This window comes from Haemaphysalis longicornis, unplaced genomic scaffold (genome assembly GCF_048455015.1).
Source record: "Haemaphysalis longicornis isolate Haplotype H1 unplaced genomic scaffold, Haemaphysalis longicornis Haplotype H1 scaffold_5, whole genome shotgun sequence".
Classification (NCBI taxonomy): Eukaryota; Metazoa; Arthropoda; class Arachnida; order Ixodida; family Ixodidae; genus Haemaphysalis; species Haemaphysalis longicornis.
In genome coordinates this window covers 157,076,443-157,099,611 of record NW_027526385.1, presented here as the reverse complement: position 1 = coordinate 157,099,611, position 23,169 = coordinate 157,076,443, and the positions used below count along the sequence as shown (strand labels likewise).

The window sequence follows — 23,169 nt, the reverse complement described above, 5'->3', positions numbered from 1 at the left end:
GCAGGCAGTGGGCACAGGCCAGAATGAACAGACCCTTGGCCTGGTGCGAACACGCTTTTTACGATACAGGCATGATACAGGCATGAGGGAGGCAAGCTCCAAATATGGGGGAAAAGCGCATGACATTTGGGCGTCTGCGGGTACGCGGAGGGCGTTCATGCACTGCGTAGGTCTCGGCTAGTGAATGCTACGACTACAAGCCGTCCTGGGAGGCTTATCTTGTGCATTTTACAGCCGACAACATGGCAGAAGCGCCGTACGATGATTACTGAGATATTGAGAATGCCCATCCAACAAAGCCATTGGTTATGTTTTACAGAACCGAAACCGAAACCGAAACTTGTGTGATTGCTAACCTTGGGCATCGTCCAATCACGGCGCCCCTCCTCTCAACGTCACAGCCTTAGTTGATGCGGCCGCCGCAAACCGCGCATGGTAGTTTTTCTTCTTTCGCGCTTTGTAAAATAATTACCGATTTGTCAACCGGATAAACAATGAAAAGTGTGCTAATTTGAGCCAGTATACGCAGTGCAAGCAAAAACGGGAGCTTGACAAATTCACTTCAGTGTCCCTTTAAAAGCTCTTCTTTGCATTTGCAATCAACATCGGGAACACATCTGCACGAAGCAATGCATTGCTGTGTACAGTACTGTTCTTCCGAGACCCAAGTTCGTGCAGTGGCATTTCAAAGCACAGAGACAATATTGTCCAAGTAAACACATCGCACCACCTGGCCGCACCACAGTCGCTGAATTGATGCTTGTAAAACACAAAAAATAAAATAATCATGGAAAAAAGGTTTTAGTTACGGACTGGCAACCGGCCCGCTGTCTAAAAAACCAGCCAAGCCAGTCAAAAAAAAAGAGAGGCCATCTCCACTAACGTGAAACTTGCGGAGTGGCGAAGCATGCAGTGTATAAGTGTAATATTGGAGGCTTGGCATTTCTGCCAACGGAGATGAAACCGTTGGGGGGTAGGGGCATACAGCTTTGCTGTAAAAGTCTCTTGTCTTTGAAGCACTGAGCTCTCTAGCGCGAGGCGAAACTGAGTGTCCCCGTGTTTGAGTACTGTGACTACATGAGACGACGCAGACGACAACAGCAGACGCCAACAGCCCGAGCCACTAAAACCGGGCAGATGACAAGGTTAATTATGAAAGACTCCTTCACTACTGCATCATGGCTGCATCTCTCTCTTCGCCTTCATTTTTCACATGAATTACTCTGGCAGGCAGACCGGCCGCACCACTTGATGCTGCAGCTTCCCACAGCCAGAGCTCTCCTCTGCCTGCCCCTGTCGCAGTGCATGCATCAGGCCGATTCTTTGTTCTAACCTGCCAGGCTTAGCGTTGTGGCGAGAGCACCTGGTTGCTGCTCTGGCGATCCGGGTTCAAATCCCACACAAACCCAATTCATTTTCTCTTCAAACTGGTGGCCACATTCGTACCACTCGTGTGTAAGCCGCCACCGCTGCCGACTACGGGGAATTTTAGTGTTTTTGGTGAGACACCCAAAACTTCTGGCTTAAAAAGCAACTGACTATATCTCTGCAGTTTACACGTCGACTATGCAATTGTGGACCTCTAAATACCGTATTTGCACGATTCTAACACGCACCCTTTTTTGTAAAAATAGGGGTTCAAAAATACCTGCGCGTTACAATCGGACTCAAATCTCAAAAACCTCGAAACCGGAACCGCCAACTCGAAACCAAAACGAAGAGGCTCAACGAATGATGGCCAGCCACATCGCCATCGGTACCAGGAAGACTTCTTCCACCCGCTGTCGTCGTTTGTTCGCCATTTTTCTTTTTGCAATCGCTCCGGCTGCGTGAATTCGGCGTGTCAAGATGGAAAAGAAACGACGGTTTCATTATAATGCTTCATTTAAACGCAAAGCAATCACCTTGGCGGAAACGGAAGGAAACCGGGCAGTGTCCCAGGCATTAGGCGTTCCACAGTCATGCTTTCGCGATTGGCGAAAACGAAGGGATGACTTTCTGTGGTCAGTGGACAGTGAGAGAGCTTTCCGACTCGGACAGAGAGTAGCGTACAATGCAGACATCGCGTGATTGCGTTTGTGTGTGCCAATTTATGTTCAATTAAATGTTTTGTGCAATTTTGAGGCGTCTGTTCATGGCATGATTCAGTGTGCGCGGTAGAATCGGCGGCAAGTTACTTTTTTGATTTCCAGGTGTTGAATTCTACTGCGCATTACAATCGGGGGCGCGTTAGAATCGTGCAAATACATGCAAATCGTGCAATGCGTATGGTGTCAAAAAAAATGAATCCCCTTCCACTCTGTGTAGAAGGATGCCCAGCAAAGCTGGGCACAGTGCGAGGAGTGCACGAAACAAAGCACGCGCGTTTGTGATGCGATTAAGCACATTTCCTAGTTAATTAATTGACTGAATCTTGGGAGGACTAGGGCTCATTAAATATCGGTGTTTGAAATGGGCGTTCGAAATGGTCCCTTGCCAGTGGTGCCACCAAAGTTTAAGAAGCTGTAAAATCAGTTCCAAGCAATGCATGAACTGCTTCTATTGCGTTCACCAGGGTGCATAGCATTTGAAAATACAAAGATCACAGTTCTATGTTCCAACACTGTTTTGTCTATTGTTCCTCCAAAAATTGCTAATTATCTGATCATCTTAGGAACTAATTGACCAAAATAATGGCATATTTGGAATCAGTGGGAAAAAAAGCAGCAAGACTGACAAGTTTCACACAGTTTACTTGTAAATTAAAATAAGTTGTTTTAAAACCAGTGTCCCCTGTCAATTTTGGGAGGAGGATACGCACATTAGATTTCCACTTGATCTAAACAGGCTGTGAAGTGAGCGTGTGCTTTTTTTTGTTGACGAGGTGGGACTTTCTCAACACTACAACTTCACTGAACTACGCTATTACGAAACGCAAATGAAGCTGTCGACACAACTTCTGTTGATGCACACTACACGGGGACACAGAGACATACACAGCTTTGCTGTAATACAGTCCAGCAATTTTTTTTTTTACAAATTTCCCCCCATTACACACGCAGGATTTTACAGTGATAGTGTAGGTTTACCTGCTCAGTTTTAGGTATTTTGTCTTCGTTCGTTTGCGCTGCTGTTTGTATTTGCCATTCCCATGCCCTTCGTTTTCTGATTTTCTTCCTCCCATTCTCTGTTAACATATTCCACTGTCCTTCCTTGCCCTTCAAATTCCCTTATCCCCATTCCTAGGTGTAGGGTAGACAACCTATACAGCGACACCCCTTCGCACTACGCAAACTTGCCATGCCACACACGAGACTATCACAAGCCACAGTTAATATGCACCAGTTGTGAAACTCCAACTAGGCCTCCCTAAAGTCATTAAATGAAGGCTTTTAGAGTATCGGCACTCTTTTCCCTCATTGTTACGTGCCGCCAGGATTTTCATTGGTCGGTCAGCACCACATGATATTTGTTTACATATGGTCGCAGCCATTTTGTTCCTGAGCGCCTCTCCTCTCTCTGTCTGCTACGCGGACGCTAGAGCGGTTGGTCACACTCTGCCCGTCACAACCGGCGGCGGTTTCGTTGGGAGAGATGGCAACACTGCAAGCCAGAAACAAAATGGCCCCCAGGCACTTCCAGGTGCACGAAGTGGCGGTACTCTTAAGCGTAGCTTATTCCCTTCCCTATCAAAAAGAGAATGGTAGCAGTGTGTGTACTGCCCAGCTTCGCAACTTCGGCTCGCACTAATACAACACACTCCTTTACATGAGCTATTCGAATTCACCATTGACAAAAACCACGCATACTCATTTAAAAATCCCAGCCTATCTTCCCTAACGTGAAACCTGGGAAGGGGTGAAGCATGCACTGTATAAGTGCATTCTTGGCACCTTGGCGTTTTTGCCAATGACGAGGAAACCGCTGGGGGGGCAGAGGTATACAGCTCTGCTGTAAAACTCTCTCGTCTTCGAAGCACGAAGTGTTGTAGCACAAGGCGTAAACGAGTTTCCTGATGTTTTAGTACCGTGACTACACGAGACAACGGTTACGACAATGTCGACATGAGACGCGAACAGCCCGAGCCCCTAAGGGGCTTCGCCCCTAAAACCAGTGCACAGTTGGCTCCCTGCACTGGACAGGCTAACAGGGACAAGCCATGCCGCAAGTTGACTGGCTTGCTGTTGGTCGACAGAGAGATGAAGCGGCACTCAAGTGCTTGCGGCCGTTGCCCTAAGTCACACAAGGAAAAACTGTGGAAGCACAACTAAGTGTTACCCAATTAAATCTTTCCTAATTCCAAGAGCAAGCTTTCTTTTATTAGGTTGTGTTTACTGAGTAAATGTTCAGCAAAGTTCAGTTCTTTGGTTCCGGGTGGCCTTTGCCAATGCACTGGCCCCTCAGCCTCAACGAAGTGTTCGCACGGCCAGAGTTCTGAAGCAGAGCTCGACAACTGCTGTGTGCCGACAAACCCTGACCACAAACCCACCTGCAGGCCCCGACAGAGCAGAGGGCGATGGGGTCCCCGACGACTGCGACGAGAGACTGGGCTCTAGCGAGGGCAGTGTTGAAGGCCTTCGCATCTGACAGGAAGCCAAAGTTGAGGGCGGTGGGGACGGCCCCCTCGGGGGAGCACTTGGCCATCGCCTGCTCCAAGGCGAGGCAGGTGGCCCGCACCCGCACGGTGCTCAAGATCACCGCGCGGAACTGCTTGCCTGCACAGCAGGATCGTTGGCAAACGTTACAGGGGGCCACACTGTCAAAAGAGAGCTCTGCTTCACTATACTCGGTTACAACTCAAGAACGGCACCACCTCATGTAATGTATCACTCCGCCAAAGCGCCGGACCCGTGCCGTCAGTGCGCGCGCATTTTGAAAGGGGTTTGCTATGAATGCGTGATATCGTCTGCCTTGTCTCACGCAGTTTGTTGTCACTGGAGTAGTTTATAAGCATATTAGGTCCAAAAAATCACGGAAACGGCTCATGCCATGTTCAAAATATTCCCAGTAACGCCCTACTTGCGCCGCGCGGAGAAACATCCGGCTACGGTGATAAGGCACAGCGGCAACTTCCGGTGCCGTTCTTAAGTTGTCACTGAGTATAGAACAGTACATGGGTCTTCTGGACCGAAAAACGCATTCTTTTAAGTACCACTTGTCTCTTGATTTGCATGGTCTTTCCTCCGAAATTTCCGTACGTAGAACAGTACCACGTACTTATAAAAGCCGTAGAGGTCCAATTTCAACAAAGGAATAACAATTTTGCCATAATTCCCCACTCTTACGCCATTAGTGGTATTGCAGTGATGGCGAATTCTCGAGACGTACACCCCAGCATGTAGTGCAGCTAGGAAGATCATTTCTTTTGCACTGTGAAGCTCATGCAATGCGGGAAGCAGATTTCGCATTTTAGTTTCAGTAGTTGTTTAACTAGCATTATTTTTAATTGTTTAGCAGTACTTAAAACCTAGAAGTTAGAATTGATGTAAACGTGTACATGATTGCAAAACAAAAAAAAAACTGCTTCCCATATTTCATTCTTCACAACTTCTGGTATCTATTCATACCTTGTAGGTAATCTTTTGTTGAACAATTTTTTCTATTGTTCTCAAGAACAATCGAGAAAAATGCTTAATAAACTCTTAAACTAGCTACTTCACATCAAAACTAATTAGATATCTGATATCAGCTAAAAAACTGATAACAGCTTAAAATATTATTTGGAAAGCAAAAAAAAAAAAAAAGTTTCTAAGACCAGTGTGCCCCCTTAAAATAAGGCTGCTTTGTCCCGACAACAGTGACACCAGTTTTATTGTCAGCTTCAAACAAGTTATGAAGAAATGATGAAGCCGTGGCGACTTGTGTTTGTGTGACTGGCTGGCCGCCGAAAGCTAAGCCACAGCCAAGAAACAAGACTGGGCGATCGTACTGGGCCCTCTAATTCCGTTTGCTCGTATCACTTGGACGCTAACATGCAGTTCACACCCCGATAACCGTTTCCAGAGCTGTCCCATACGCCATCACTCCTGCCCATTTTACATTGCTGCAGCAGGAAATTTGAACGTTTCGAAATATTTCTTGCATTTTTTTTTTTTCTCAGTTGAAAAAAAGTCTTTTGTCGCTGAAATGGACCCGAGTAAGTTACCAGAGGGTAGTTGCCTCAAGCTTAACAGACTTGTATTTTGTCCTCATTTCTTTTTTATAGGGACATCCAACCGATTTTTGTGGAGTATACGCTCTCTTTTCCTAAATAAAAGGCCACCACATAACACTGACCCCAAACGGTTTCCCTTAAGTGCAGCCTAACAGATTCTTTTACGTATTTTTGAAATCGCACATTGAAATGGAAAGGGAGCTCCTGGCAAACAAACAGTGATTGTGAATGTGGTGCTTATTGAGCTGAACCTACCGCATTTACTCGAATATAACGCACACCCGTCTTTCACAGTCCGAAGAAGAAAAAACGCTGTCCTCAATTGTAATGTGCACACAACTCATTATTCAACACAAAAATGCAACTTTTTCTCACGTGGAACAAGCAAGGTTTATTCCAAAGGTGGCTCGAAATGAAATGTGCCGTTTATTGCCAGCAAGACAGTCACCCCGACGACGGTCTGAGGCAGCGCCACCCCGGCAGCCCTGTCGTTACGGTCTCCGAGCCGCTCGCTGCTGCTGCACGTACTCTGCCAGCGAGTCTTCTATTTGGGCGTATCGCCCCTTTTTTGGTCCACTGAACCCTTTCTGTGTTGCCTTGCTTGCAAAAATTTTCTCTTTCTGTTTGCGCCAGTCATACGCACAAGTCTCCACAACACTGAGTGCACCTGACACAGCCAGATTTCCATTGCTTTCCGCGCACAAGATTCATCATCATCATCATCACCATCCTATCTACACCCAGTGCAGGGCCCATGCCTCTCCCATTAATCTCCAATTACCCCGGTCCTGTGCTGACTGCGACAGATTTATCCCTGCAAACTTCTGGATCTCATCAGCCCATCTAACTTTCTGCCACCCCCTGCCCCACGCTTGCCTTCTCTAGGGATCCACTCTGTTACCCTTAATGACCAGCGGTTATCTTGCCTTCGCACTACATGCCCTGCCCAAGTCCATTTCTTCTTCTTAATCTCTACTTATATGTCCTTAGCACGCGTTTGTTCCCTGACCCACTCCGCTCTCTTCTTGTCCTTTAATGTTACACCTGTAATCTTCCGTTCCACTGCTCGCTGAGTCGTCTTTAATCTAAGTTGAACCCTTCTACTGAGCCTTCAAGTTTCTGCCCCCATAGGTGAGTAGCGGTAAGATGCAGCTGTCATACACTTTATTGTTCAGGGGACAATGTTAGGCTGCTGTTCATTATCTGAGAATGCCTGCCGAATGCACTCCACCCCATTCTTATCCTTGATGGGAGATAAACGTGCCTATTTAAGTGCACTTCCACAGAGTGCACTCGGCTAAAATGTCATTCGGGAGCAGCTAAACGACAAACGTGAATGACAATTTAGAAAGAACGCACTTTAAGCCGAGTGTGTTCCCCAAGCACACTTTACCGAGGCCAGCTCGCCGAGTCAGTAATCTCGTGAGCAGAAGTCTGAAAATCGGAAAAATAACATAAAACCACGAACCAGAACGTTTAGATGATAATAAGTAGTGTTAAAAGTTAATTAGCTATATTGTTGATTAACTTTTACAAAAAGAGAAGCAGCGACGAAAAATAAGAAAATAACCTCTCTCAACAACGTGCTAGCACCGCCTGGTGGGGTTTTTCTCCATGGCAGCCGTTCTCTGCGGCGTTCTCGTAGGTGGTTTCTTGTGGCCCTGTGATTGTTCTCCCGCTTCAGCCTTCTCTGTTATATTCCACGCTTTCAAATAATTTCCTTCAAACGATAATGCTGCTGATATTCGCTGCGCAGTGAATAACAAGTGAAGATATCAGTGCTGCTGTTCAGTCGTTGTCCCGACTCAGTTTTTTGTGGACTTGTGTGAAGCACCAATTGCGATTTTCAACACTGAAAACTCAAAGAAACGCTTACGTTGTTTCTCATATGAAGAGGAGGGGGAATTTCAAGTAATTGTTCGTAATATGTATGCTGGCTATCGTCACTGACATCACAGCCAAGGGCACTTTATTTTGTTGTTTAGCAGCGCGCAGCCAAAGTATCATTTGGGGGGGCCCGAGTGCACTCGGCTTAAGTGCACTTAAATAGGCACGTTTTACGGGGGTATATCTCTGCCTCATGGTCGGGATCCGGGGGTCACTAATTGGCCTAAGTAGATATACAGCTGAACCTCGTTATAAGAGACACTGATGTAAGAGACAAATGGGTATAAGAGACACTATTGACCCACATGGTTGGCTGCCCTATCTTTCCCATGAAATAGACCTCTTTCATAACAGACATCGGATGTAGAAGATTGGTTATAAGGGACAAGTCATCCTTGAACTTTAATCAATAATCTCGCTTGTAACAGACATTTTAACTTCAGACGCACTGCAACCAGTCACTAATTGCAGTTGCTTCCATCCTGGAAGCACAGGTGAATGACAGACGCCTGCAGTCACTATTTATTATAACTTCAGCAAACACACAGTGGTTCATTCAGTCAGCTATGAGATGACGATGAGAAGCCCTGCCAATGGAAATGCAACTTACAGAAGTGGTTGAAGCTTACTGCCATCTATTGGATGGAGTGCGATCGCACATGCGGGTTCTCCCACTCGCATAGCTCCCAATCAAGAAGCATCGCAGATGTTGAGTCCTGCAAGCATAATGAATAGCTTGAGCCCACAACAGAAGAAGCTGTGCGCTCTGCCTATTCATCAGGCTTGTGAACTCAACATGTACGATTCATCTTCCACAAACGAGGAAAGAAAAAAAAGCTTGCAGAATCGGTTGTAAAATACAGTGTAAATACAGTCATGAAGCAAACAAGATTCGGAACTGTTTCAGAAATTCTGGGGGCCAAACATAAATTAGAATGGATCTTTTGCAACATGCTGTAGCGTTCTTTTGAGCTTATTTTAGTCATATGGTGCCCACATTGAACTAGGGTCTGATTAGTAAGTGAAAAAATGGTTCCCTGCTTATAAGAGACATCTGATATAAGAGACAGAAACTGCTCCCCGGTACGTGTCTCTTATAAAGGGGTTCAACTGTATTCGCTTACCCCTTCCACTGCCTCGACACCTATCTCAAACCGCTGTGCTGTCCCGAGGTTATTGATCATTACTTTGGTTTTCTGCACATTAATCTTCAGGCCCACGGTTACACTCTGTTTGTCCAGTTCAGAAAGGTTATTCAACAATGGACTATATTCACACGATCAATCAGGTGATAGAGAAGTGCACTGAGTATACTGAACCCCTATATATAGCCTTCATAGATTGTGAGAAAGCATTTGATTCGGTCGAAACCTTAGCAGTCATTCAGGCAATACGGAACCACGGTGTAGATGAGCATTATGTAAAAATACTAGAGAATAACAACAATGGGTCCACAGCTAGCATCATCCTCCATAAGGAGAGCAGTAAAATACCTATAAGGAAGGGTGTCAGACAACGAGACACAATCTCTCCAATGTTATTCACGGCATGTTTACAAGAACTATTCAGAACGTTGGATTGGGAACAGGTTAATGGTAAATACCTCAGTAACCTCAAATTCGCTGATGACGTTGCCTTGCTGAGTAACTCGGGGGACGAATTGTAAAGCATGCACAAGATTACTTTCTTCTTAAACGTAGCATCGTGGTGTCTGCCGTGTCTTCGGCCATGTCTTCGCAGTGGGAAATTCCATGGCGAAAAGAACAGAGGAACGAAAAAAAAAAAAAAAGACTACTCAGACAACAAAGGCAAACATGCACCGGCTACGCGTTTAGTCAAACGGCCATCTTGAAATGTCGATGGCGATACAGCGCTGCAATTTTGAGTCATACTACTCGATTGTAACGCACATGTGATTTTGGGAGCTATTTTTCCGGAAAAAAGGTGCGCATTAGATCCGAGTAAATACGGTACACCTGCCCTATGATGTGCGCCATACAGAAGGGCTGCGGATTAATGGTAGAGTCATGTTTACACACCACATGGTGCCACCTTTCCGATTTCAGAAAGTTTGCAGTGCCAATTCAAAATTATTCCCTCCAGTTTATTTTTCAAATTCCTCGTGGTTACGCCACTGCATAAAATGCTGCTTTCATACAAGCTACGGGGGAGGGAGGACTCCACAAAATGTGGTTGGCTGTCTCTTTATACCCAGGAAGGAAGAACCCATATAGTTTATTAGTAATGTTTTATTAATGTGGTACAGCAATCGCGTGCCTTTGTGGGCACCGCTGTAGCTAAAGCAGAATCCCTCTCCTACTTGGCTTAGCTTGCCACAAAGCTTTTTTTTCCCCCCGTGAGGCCAAAGTCCAAAAAAAGAGGCAGGTTCTCCCCATGGTAGATGGCAGTAGAAATGCTGCCCACTATTCTTCTTCACAGCCCACTGCCTTCGGTAAACAATCCCCCACTCCCATTGACCCATGTTAAATGCACATCTGAGGAAGTAAAACTAGCCACTGCGCAAGAGCAACACCAGTGGCAGCGGGCCGCACCTCACGCCATCTGGTTACATGAAAAGGAATCTGAACAACAAGTGGCTTTGAAGTATCAAAGTTTGCCGGCAGCTGTGCACAAATCTTTGAGTCAATGCTGGCGGTTTCCACTTTTTTTGTGTGTTTCTCAAGAAGGTCCTCAATCGTGATGATGAAAATTTTGAAACTCAAACTTTCAGATAAGACGGCCCTGGCTTAGCGCTGATCAGTAAAAATTTGTTTCACTTCCGGTTTTGACACTAAAGCAGATAGAAAAAGAGAGGAGGGGAAGGAGGAGAATGTCACAACAGCGTGCATTGCAGTGAGGCTGCATTTCAAACAAACTTTTTGAACTACCCAGGCACAAACTACTCTCGAGATTTGTCTATTGTGTGGGTTATGAGCTTGAAAACACAGTACATGCATTCATGGCCGCTGCCTCGGAACACAACAATTTGACCACAGCACAACACACTCTTTCGTCTTTTTTTTTTTTTTATGTTATTTTTTTTTTGTGGTGCCAAACTTTCAAAGTCAGAAACTTTGGGAGGACTTATCAGCAAAGGAGACTTACCAAGGAACAGCCTACTCATACAAAACCAAACAGGAACATCATTTTGCTACGACCAGGGAACAGCAGTACGCTGAACAGTGAACACACAACCCTGAACAGATAGAGCACCCACCTTGAACTCCGGCGACAGTTTCCACTCGAACACGGGCGAGCTTCTGTTCCCTTAGTTCCGTTCGAATGTATTGCACCTACAACAAAAAAGTAACAGGTCATTAATGACCAACGAAACTTTTCAGCACATGGCAGAATTTCGGTGAAAAATAAAAGAAAATTTTATTTCTCTTGAGCATTGACTGCTGCCATCCTTATGGCACACAGACATATGTGCTGTTATTTTGACCTTACTAATCTCAAACATTGTGTCTACTGATATCTAATCCACTCAAGATCCATATCCAAGTGATTAGATGTATAAGCCCGGGGTCCAAATCATGATTTCAATGGTGTGCAACTTCAGTGGTGGCTGTGTCCTCGCAACGTTTGTTTTCCTAATGCGTCACGCTGTAGAAAGCCTCGTGCTGTAAAAGACCCGTTGAGCATCAGCATTTTTTGTTCGTAGACACGAACAATACGTGAAACCTAGGCGTGGAAAATTCGCCCAAAGTGTAAATGACGAACCTCCAAACCTTCACAATTGCAATTACGCAAAAAGTCTTTCCCGCAGCTTGCATGCCCTGCTGCGGGAGAGACTTTTTCACTCCCTCTGATACACCGTTCCCAGTACCAATGTCAGAAGCAAGAGTAGCTACGTTGTCTATAAACCCAGCCAGTCCCTCTCTCCCCTTACTTCAAACTCCTCTCCAACCTGTCTTTTTTTTTTGTTTTTTTTTTGCACGTGCACAGGGGCTTTTCTGTGGCCGGGGAAGATAAAACATACGCGGGACCAACATATTTTCCTTTTGCCTTTCCATATAAAGCTCCATTTCAGAAAGAATAAGAATAAGAGGTAACAGACTCTGGGGCATCCAAAACTGGCCCCAACCACATGCCTCTACAGGGGGAGCAAGCAACGCTCACCTGGTCATAGTACGGGGTCACGACAGCAATCGTCGCCAGGTCGCACGGACCCCAGGCCTTGGGCCAACTCTCCGCCAGCTGCTTGACCACGTTGCATACCTCGCCAGCCTGAAAGGTCACACCACAATGAAGGCGCGTTTGAAATGCAGGGCTTCCATGGTTGTTGAACTAACTTCGAACTAACCGCTTCGAACTAACTTCACAGCTCATTAAACTTTGGTGTTCGAAATCTGTATTCCAAAATGGTTCCTTGCCACTGGTGCCACCAACGTTTGATGAGCTGCGAAATTAGTTCCAAGCGGTGCATAAAAAAAACCGCTTCTCTTACTGCACTCAACAGGGTTCATGGTATTGGAAAATGTAAAGATTGCAGTTTTATGACCAACAAACACTGTTTTGCCTAATGTTCCTCCAAAAATGACTAATTATCTCTAATTAACTCGGGAACCAACTGACTGACTCAAAAAATAATGCCACATTTGGAATTAGTGGAAAAAAAAAAAGCAGCAAGAGTGACAAGTTTCACAGAGTTTACTTAAAAATTAAAGAAAGCCACCAAGACAAATTTCAAGGTTGCTTCATTAATAACACTGCTTTGTCCCAACAACAACAGCATCAATTTTATCCCAAACTTCGAACAGACACAGCAGTGAAGACTACTACGCAACCACATTCCGGTGATTTCTCCACAATCTCACGGAATCTTGTTTGTGCCATTGGCAGCCCCTGACGTAGGCAACCGCCCAACAATATGAGTGGGCTACTGTACCTGGGCGTCAAGTCCTCTCTGATCGCATCACTTGAGCAGTAAGGTGCATTTAACACATTGATAAATATATTTTTATTGCCACCCCGCATTAGGTCACTGCAGCACAAAAGTTGAGTTTCTCAACATTCATTTACTTTTGTTGAAAAGAGCCTTTTGTGGCCAGGATGCGAGCTAGAGACTCACCAAAGTATAGTTTATTCAAATTGAGCACAGTTGTAGTATTTTGTCTTTATCGCCCCTTTGCACTTTTTCCACGCCTTCTCACTGAACGCGCGGGTCTCGGTGACAATGGTGGAATTTCGGGACCAGAATGGCTTTCAGCAACTCATGCAGTCTCAATTCAAACACTCTACAGCTCTCTTACGCACTCAAAACGGGCCTTATTAATGCTACAACCTTTCACTAATGACAGATTGCTGTATCGCACAGAACAAACACAGTGGGACCTTGGTAAATGAGTATCACTTAAAGCCAAATTTCTGTTTAAACCTAGCAACTGTAGTAGAATTTTTTATCCACGAAATGTGAAAATAGCACTTTCAGTTAATGCAACGAAAGATTTCTGCCCCCACAGTGATTAGTGGAGCTGCAATAACCCAGTTGGTTATTGTGGGTGTATAAACAGCATTGGTAACAATTTTTTTTTTTTTGTAAACAAGAGGAAGGTCTAAAAATATGTATTTTTTGCAACCTACCGTCCACACATGCCGCAATAAGAAAAAACGAAAAGCATGGCTGCATGCACCCAAACAGCCAGAGCTTGGCATTTCTTGTCCCCACTCAGTGACGACAGTAACACAAATCATTTAACATCACCAAATGTACGTAAAGCAGGGCCATGCAAAAAGAGATCTTTGTTTTCAAAAAGAATGCAAAGCAAACCACGATTGGATTAGATGAGCTTCGAATTGAACCACAAATCTTTTTCTGCTGTTCATGTGTTTTTTAAAGAGTAATGTGTTAATTTTAACTTTTCGGAATATATACCCTCCACACTAAAACACCTAAATGTGGTTGAAGTCACCAAGAGCGATAAAACATGGCTGGCCATATAAAAATAAAGCTAAAGGCTGCAGGATAGCCTCTGCGTCTTTAAAAGATTTTAAAAAGTCTTCTAAACAAGCCTTGCACTTTTCTACTGGCTGCATTTACTGAGGTATGCTAGACCAACAGAGTCGAGTCCACTCACAACGATACCGTTTATAACTATACAGCGGATATAATGATGAACACCTATGGCGCCGTCCACTTTTGTATGCTTTCTACTGTAAAATAAGCCACTTATTACAAAGCTCCAGTTCAGCGATATTGGATACATCGACTGAATCCGGTTAAAGCGCGCACCGAAAATGCGAGTGGCCGCCGGCAGTCCGCACAGACACCCGCAACGAAAGCCGCAATGCACCTTGCATCCCCTCAGAAAATAAGTCGACTGTGATGAAGAGGCGATCGTTGTGCAGACACATGCTGCGGACAGCGGTGACAGTAACCATTCTGACAGCACGGTTGTTGCGCAGCCTATTCAGGTCGAGTCTTGTTCACAAGAGGCCCAACACACGATACGGACCCTCAAAAACTGTTTCGCCAAGGACCCCTTGCTCAGCAGCTAAGTGAAAAAGGTGGCCGCCAGTTTCGCGTGAAGCACAAACAAAGCTTGCAGACTACGGCATCTTTTCTGCAAACTAGTAGCACACGACCTTGCTCGCATGCGAATAAAATGTTTTGGTCTTTGTTTCGCCTTTTTTTTTTTTTTCACAACTCGCTTATTACAATTGGTTATACAGATTTAATTTTCCTTGGCACTCGAATGTTGTTACAAGTGGACTAGCCTGTAGAATATTTGTTTTCTTCGTGAAAATAGCAAAAATACTCGCTTCGATTTGCAACTATTAAAAGGACAGCATTATTCTCTTCAAAATCAAAAATAAATACTTGCCCGCCACTACTACCTAGTTGTCATCTGCTGTCCCTTTGCTATACTGTGTTGCAAATTAAGTCCATCTTTAAAACTAGTCTCTGGAACTCAAAGGTCCCACTGACAGGCGCAGCGTGGTAGTTTTTATATGCAGTAGACCGCAACATTCAGTAGGGATGTGCAATTGCTTGAGCCACAAATTCAATCATTTCGTTCAAACTTCAGCTCCTTGATATCCAGATTTGGGAACACCAATTACAAACTTTCACCCTCCCGAGTCTTTCTTTTTTCTTTTTTTTTTCTCTCAAATAATTGAAATCCCGAGTTCTGCAAAAGGTTCGAGCTGCGCGAGCCAAGAATGCCCCATCTCAGTCAAACTGAGCTCATCGTGGAGCAAGTATTTGGCACCTCTGAGATTCACACAAGGACAAAGACTCTCGAGGAAGAAGCCTGTCCTTCCGTGGTGTGTCCTTGTCTCAACGAGACGTTGCTTTGTTACGGCCTACTAAGCCTTTCAACCCAAACACTTTCCTCAGCGGATTGGCGCAGCTCTACAATGAACCCTGTCAAGGCCAATACTTCAGTCCCCAACAATATGAACTTACGCTACCTCCCCTCACCTCCTGTCCACCCCGGCCCACAGCCTCCCCGTTTGCGAATAAAGGTGCCACAACACGAACAACCAAACTCTTCAGGTACCAAGAGTACCGTATAATGTGGAATATAGGTCGAGATTTTTTACAGAAAAATTTGCCGAAAAGTCACCCCTCGACCTATATTGCAGTCACTGGCAGTTATCTGGCGACCGGGCAGCCCATCAAGCCCATCCAAACCCCAAAGGCACCATCGCCACCACCATCAATCGGACGCGACGCCATCTTTGTTTTGTTGCTTCTCTCGCTGTCGGCGAATGTGTGCGTGCAATTTTCTTCTTGCTCAAAATGAGTTTAGGCATTTGGTGCCAGTTTACAGCAGCATTTAAAAGAAAAGTTGGGGGTTTTCCAAGGCCAATGACGTGTCCGCCTTGCGCCAGTTCGGTTTCACCAAAAGAAGTGTTGCTAGCGGCGTTAGCTGAAGGGGCAGCTCTTGGTATGCAACGCTCGGAAGGCCTTGTTTCATGGGCGCTGCTCTGTGCACCTGTGCTGCTGTACAAAAGGGCAAATTTTGTCCGCTAGCATCGTGTGATGTCTCTAAGAATGGATACCCCAAGATGTTTGCTGACTGCCTGCACAGACTGGCTGTCGCTCCGGTCTGCACACGAGTGTCCCATGCTTTGCGCTCGCTTCACGATGACATCGTATTGAGAGTGTTTAAGAAGTGCTGCATAAGCAATTCCCTGGACTACATCGAGGACGACCTGCTGTGTGGGCGACAGCGAGCCAGAAGCAGTCGTCCGACGATACTTCAGACAGTTTTAAATGAGTAATCGGAGACGAAACAAGTTATAGTCTCAATAAAACAATGGTTGGTACCTAATTATCTTTTTTTTGCAATTTTCGGCTACAAGGTAAGGGGTCGACCTATATTCCGCCTCGACCTATATTCTGCATTATACGGTATATTAGTTGTGCTCGAGTAGTACCACTGAGAGTACCACCAGTGCCCACCTCTTTGGAGTTGCAGTAGGAGGTGCTGGTACCCTCCTGGTCCTGGTCGACCCCCCGGACGGCAAAGAAGCTCAGCGGGTGGAACCGAGGGTGGGGCTGTGGTGCAGAGTCCGACGAGGCCACCGCCGCACGCATCCTGCCCCCATAGAAGGCGTCCGACACGAAGCGCACAAGGGCCTCGTGCGACCGGAAGTTCTCCACCAGTGTGATCCAGCATGGATGTGGAAGAGGAGAGGGAGGAGGTTCATCCTCATCTCGGAGCAGAGGATGAGGAGGTGGACAGAGGGCGCTGTGGAGGCGCTCCAGGAGAGGCACGTGGAGGTGGTGATCGCGTGCGAACGGTGAGAACACCTCTGGGCTGAGCTGTGCATGGGCATGATAGAGAAACAACAGGAGGGGGTTGTTAATAAAACGACTCAACAAAAAGACGAAAAGAAAATCCTCCAGGACGCTTAAGTCAGCCTGCGCGCTTTGAAGCTTCCCTTGGCAATACTTATGAAAGACTTCGTTATTGCAGCATCATGTTTCCAAGTAAGATTACCCATTAAGTGCTCCCACTTGAAGCATCTACACGACTTGAGGCATTTACAGAAACACCTTATTCACTTACATGGGAAAAAAAACTGCAACACTGTAACCCGCTTCATTGCCATAAAGCGGGTTACAGTGCTGCACCTGTGCGGTGCTTTCTTTACATCTTCAAATGCTGGTGTTTCAACACATCGCACATCACAGAGTAGTAGCCTTGGCTTTGACACCTCACTTTTCATTTTGAGCAGCAATGTCCTCAAGATGCCTCCCGGTATGCAACACATGTCAGTGACACCAGACTTGTCTCCTTTCTCTACGATTGGCACGAGTAGAACGTGAATTTTTCCTCGCGATTTGTGCCTCCAAAACGCCCCTCACATTATATTCGGTCTCAAACATAGCGCGAGCTTTTTTCTCGCCTTTCTTTCGTCAAATACCTTTCTTGTAGAGCGTTCTGTGGACCCAAGAATGGCTGCTACCATAAACTCGAGAATGACCTGGCAGAATTCGTCCGCCAACATCACAGCCAGTTTTTGCCCGCACACGCTGAGCTCGTGCAACTCAAAGCCACAGAGCTAGCACTTAAGGCCGGTGGGCCTCGTGACATCTTCGCATTACTTCGCGTAATAATTGTAATGTATATATATTTTTTTTCATTTTTGGAAGGGCCAAGAGTGCTCCCCTCATGTTACATTCGAGGTCGCGCTATTTACGCGCAAATACGGCGATTGCAAGTTTAACTGGAAATGTGAACAATGCGAGTTTCTTGGAGTTTGTCACCATGCCGTGACACTAAACCACAACCAGGTGGCAAGGTTACGGGGGTTGCAACGAGTTAGCGGAGTGCCACAAGCTGTTCAGTTGAAATGCCACTCACAGTGTCTTACGCGAGAATTGCTAACATCTTCTGCACCACTGCTGTCTGCAGTGTGTTGCGGTAAAGCTTGCTGCCTGTCTCACAAATGGGCCCAGTTTGTGGCTGTTGAGTTCACTGCATCCATTACATGATAAATTCGATGCGATATGATACTCATATCGAATACGATAGCCATTTTGATAAATTTAAAATGCTACACGCAAATGAAGCAACAGTTCGGTATCAGCTTAAATTAAAGATATCCGCGTTCAATTTAATGAGGTTTAACTTTAATTGATACCGATTTCATCGTTTGAATTTTTGGGTTTTATTCGAAGCTAGTCTACTGCGATTAGCTACGAGCAGAAATTTCCCCAATCGCACACACCTGACCTAGGATAGGGGCACCAGTGTGTCAATCACTGCAGTAATAGGTGGTCACTCAAAGCACGTGACACACACCCTTCATCTCCTTCCGGACAAATAAGACCAGACTGCAACTCAACACTTTCATAAGGACTAAAACATGGATGGAGCTACACAACGAAGCCACATGTCAGAGTTGCCCCAATCTTTGAGTCAGTGTCGTGGATAAAAGCCACCATGACCTAGGTCACCCTATTTGACCTTTGGCATCCGTATGTATAGTGCGAGAAGAGTTAAGGGGGGACACTGGTCTTGAGGACCGAAAATTTGTCAAAAAATCAATTTTCTGTATAAATTTTATTTGCAGTCTACAGGTCCTAAAGAATGTACCTGCAAAATATCATAGCTGTATCATAAGCATTCACAAATCGGTTGCCCTTTGAAGTCTCCTAAATGACCATTTTTGCCTACGTTTACAAGCTTCGCGCCCTGTCTTCTCAGAACCAATTTTTTTCCCACATGGTCAGCTGTAGGGTACAATATCTTGGGATTTACTGGTTCGATTTACATCATTTTTGCTGCATTCGAAAGCTTATGAACTGAACAGTGCAATAAAACCACAAAAGTACAGAATTTCTTTTTGCTGGCACAAGATTGTATGCAGTTAGTTTTACAAAAAACATTGTAAATTTCTGACCTGACATTTACGAATTTCACAGCGTTTGCAGAAACCATGCTAAAATTAGTGCTGTGGTATAGCTGCACTCCCTGGACCTTGTAGAGCACAAAGGGATCAAAGCTACTCGAGTATTTCGTAGGTAGATAATGAAAAAATTGCCCGGAATGGAGTGACATAACATGTTGCACAACTCTAAGCTTACACCCCATAGACGAAAACTGACTGCACATTTGTGCTCAGGATGTTGAAATACACTTCATCTGTAAATCTCAAGCACATGGGTTAAAAAATAACGAAAATATCCTCAAGATCAGTGTCCCCCCTTAACTCTTTCAGTACGGCGCCATAGGCCATCGGACGCCGGTGTCCGATGATTTCAAACGTCCCGCGAAAGCTAAAATCGGCGCCTGGTGGACAACTAACGCCACCTGGCGTATTTATTGACAACTCATTTTTCATTTTCACCATGTTTTGTTGATATTTCGCGTTCAGAGGCCACGCCAAGAGTGAAATTTGAACCCGCAGTAGTGGCGAGTTGTGTGAAAACGGCGTCCCACTGTATTTATAAACAAAACGGGCTTCCTATCTGACTGCTGCTTTATATTGATGTGTAGGTTCTGGACAACGTACGGTAGGGATATTTTGCCAAATGCGCCGCGTCATATCGCGTTATTACCTTCATGATAGCCTGGCACTCGTGTCAGATTACCACTACGGAGCGATGCGCGACACTTCCCTGGATTTTTTTTTTCTAGTTTTTTTACCACTCAAGTGAGGATTTTGTGTCAGAACACAAAAAAGTGTGCTTGGATGCATGACCGACTTACACTCGAGTGGCTTCGAGGAGTGGCACAGCCGTCAGTTCCGATAGTTGGAGGGGCCCACAAAAATACAAAACTTGGTGTACAGCGTTGATATATATGTTGAATCATAGCCAAGAAATGTAGCAACAATTTGTATGTCTTAAAATACCTAAAATAATTTTTAGGCTCATTACAATCGCCTATATACGTTACGAGTATACTTTTTTGTGCATTTTTTCTGATTATTTGACTAATAAACTCTAAGTAATTGTACCTTTCACAAAAATGTTGGTATGTGCTTGTAAAAGCAATCTATAAGCTACAATTGTATGCATAGAAATGCTAAATGTGTCCACTAGCTCAAGAGAAAAAAATAGTTTTGTGGAAGCACTCAAAATCGGCCGTATTTCCGCCGTAACGAAAGAGTTAAGAGAAGCTGACTGCCCTACTACTATCTATCGCCTTGGCCACAGCAGAGCGCACTGGGATCGGTTCCAGACCTGCATGCAGTCGCCAGCGAACACGATGCGTGTGGTCTCGTCGGCCAGGGCCAGAGGCAGGACGAACTCCGCTTCCATGGCCTGCGTGGCCTCATCAATGAAGATGTGCGTGAAGAAGCCTGAAGGAAGGAAGGAAGGGACGGAAACGCTCGTTAGAGCAAATTCCCCGCATCTAATGGAACGCACACATTTGGTCGCGAGGCCCTGAAATTTAAAATCACTCCCAGCAATAACCCTCTCCTACCAAGATGAGAAATATGGTGCAAGAAAAGGAAAGTACTCCTCACAGCAGAGAGGGAAATAAGCTCAACGTCGGGCAATTACAGCCCGTGAACAAGAGGGTATCACAAAAAAAAAAAGGATTTATCCTGTTCATTTATTCATGCTGCGATGATCTTGGTACAAGGTCTCAGAAGGGTGGGAGAAACGTAACTTGGAGAAATCACCTTCTCCGACAAAACACACATATACACATAAACAAACAGAAAAATGAGAAAGATGCATCACATGCACCGATGCAGCCCAAAAATAGACCCCGATTTTTCTGTTACTACCATGTTAGAGGGGTCGTTTCATTTGGCAATGGTCCTTGTAAAGTGAGGCCACGGGGAGAGTGAAAACAAAACACTAGGTCTACAAAGTATCCAATACCAACTGGGCCAAGCAATCCCACGAATAAATATATACATCTGCGGCAATTTTTACTTTGAGTTAAAATGCCATCCAGAAATGTGCAAGACGTGCGAGCCTTGCTGGGAACAACAGACGACAAGCCGGACAGCCGAAACCAAAAAGAAGGATTTTGTTCTTCCCTGCCAGCATGCACGCATGCATGCATTCATGAATGAATGAATGAATATAAATAAATAAATAAATAAATAAATAAATAAATAAAATATATAAACTTGTACATTTCATTTTAGGCTGGGCAGTGCTTGGCAAAGGCCTTTTTGACAAAAATTTTTTTCCCCTTCCATTAATAGCATGGAGAGAGAGAGAGAGAGAGAGAGAGAGAGAGAGAGAGAGAGAGAGAGAGAGAGAGAGAGAGAGAGAGAGAGAGAGAGAGAGAGAGAGAGAGAGAGAGAGAGAGAGAGAGAGAGAGAGAGAGAGAGAGAGAGAGAGAGAGAGAGAGAGAGAGACGAGTCGCAAAAAAAAAAAAAAAAAAAAAAAACAGTGCAGCCTTTACATAGACATGCATGGTAGGTTTCAAATAAAATAACACTTTGCCTTTTAGATAGAATTTGGATCAAGCGCACACATATAGCAGTAATTTCTTAGCTTCGCAATTGTTTTTTTTTGAGGAAGTCAAGCTAAACTTAATAACAAATTTCACCATTCAATATTTCCAGTCAAATTCAATTCAAGCTCACATTTCTCCGCTTGCATACCTGCGTTCATTGTGCAGCTCAGTTTGCACAGCAGTACGCCAAGCACAACTTGTGCAGGAAAAAAACTCGGTCACCCTCCTCTGTGCAGGAATGCTCACCGATCAAGAAAGGTTTTCTGACTCTGCAAGGCTGCACGGAGGGCATGAAAGTGCACACATTCATGGTGCACAGACCAAATTCATTAAAGGCACCATGAAGATGTTACACCCGTGGTCACACCTTGGTCCAATGTCACCGCAAAATCCAAACAAATAATCGAGCAGGGTTCGTACGAGCTTCAAAAGCAAAAATTCAAGGGTTTTCAAGGACTTTCAAGGACCAGAAAACACATTTTCAAGGTCCGCATCTTATGTTTTATCTGGAATTATTTATAACTTTTTCAACACAATCCAAAATTTCGTTATTGCCCAATACTTAAGCACATTAGTGCACATTTAGATAGGCACTAACAGGTTCTTGAATGCTCTCCTAGCTTTATTTTTTATTTAAGAGTTGGTATTTAGAGGTTTTTGCATTTTCTTGGTGTTTTGCTGAGGCTTTTTGATTTCAAAACTTCATTCATTAATGTTACTGCATCTCGTGCTTTGACAGCAAGAGTATCAGCTGAAATTAGCTCAGCAAGTGTTGCTGCAAGGCAGGATGAACTATGTACACGTCCACCATTTGCACGTAAAAGCAAACGCAGATGGAGCGTATGAGGCACAGCAAACACACAATGAAAGGCCGCCCACAGACTAGATGGAACATGCAAGTTAGAGAACAGAAGCCGGCTTTCATGGGATTGTATCGTGACATGAATTCTATTGAGGAGTGCTGCTCCCAATGTTGCCTCATAATAATGAGAATCCACCAAACTCGTAATTTCACGCAATACACTGAAACTTGATTGTTACAATGTTTCTTTACATTTTTAACACCTAAAATTCACGGCAAACACTTTAAATTCCTGTGAAAAGATAGGGCCATTGGTTCTCTCAAGAAAAATCAAGGGTTTTCAAGGACCGTTTAAAAATTCCAGGACTTTCCAGGCCTTGAAATTGACACTTCTAAATTCAAGGGTTTTCAAGGTTTTCAAGGACCTGTGCGAACCCTGTCGAGATACTAATGAAAAAAAGACATGACCCCCACCCACTTCCTGGCCAGGCTTAGCTGTGTAGTCACAGGGTCGTGCGTGTGCGATTGGCCACTGACCTACGACGCGCGATTACAGCTGTGTTGCTGGTTCGGCCTGATCGTGCCTCTTGAATGGTAACATGGAGTTCCCACCCTGATCATCACACTTCTAGTATTTCCCTTATTGTGTCACTGCTTGCATTGTGTACCGCTAAATTGGAAGTTTTGAATTTTTACTACGTTTTTCCCAGTGGAAAAAAAAAAAAATTGCTTTGAAGATACAATGGAACTAACTCAGTGAGTGCCAAAGGCTAGTTCTTCCTAAGTGAACAAAAAGTTTGTAATTTGTCTCCACCGCGTCTTCACCCTGCTCCTTCACTGAGAAACCACTCAGCACAAACAATTGGCCAACAGGCAACTACGCAGAGATTTCTTCGTCCTGGTTTGCTATGTCAGGGTTTTCAACGCCCTGTGTTTGGCTTTTCAAGGACCACACTTCC

At 44.9% G+C, this 23,169-nt stretch overlaps 1 protein-coding gene across 3 annotated transcripts in view; it reads right to left on the bottom strand.

The window, feature by feature from the left end:
* Nucleotides 1-23,169, bottom strand: part of LOC144138789 (putative helicase with zinc finger domain) — a 74,452-nt gene that overhangs the window by 10,169 nt on the left and 41,114 nt on the right. For all 3 annotated transcript variants that reach the window (XM_077671258.1, XM_077671257.1, XM_077671259.1), the window contains exons 15-19: nucleotides 20,169-20,287; nucleotides 16,434-16,796; nucleotides 12,143-12,250; nucleotides 11,238-11,313; nucleotides 4,469-4,694 (exon numbers count right to left, since the gene is read on the bottom strand). In XM_077671258.1, coding sequence (XP_077527384.1) covers nucleotides 4,469-4,694; nucleotides 11,238-11,313; nucleotides 12,143-12,250; nucleotides 16,434-16,796; nucleotides 20,169-20,287 — 892 coding nt within the window. The remainder of the gene's footprint in view (nucleotides 1-4,468; nucleotides 4,695-11,237; nucleotides 11,314-12,142; nucleotides 12,251-16,433; nucleotides 16,797-20,168; nucleotides 20,288-23,169) is intronic.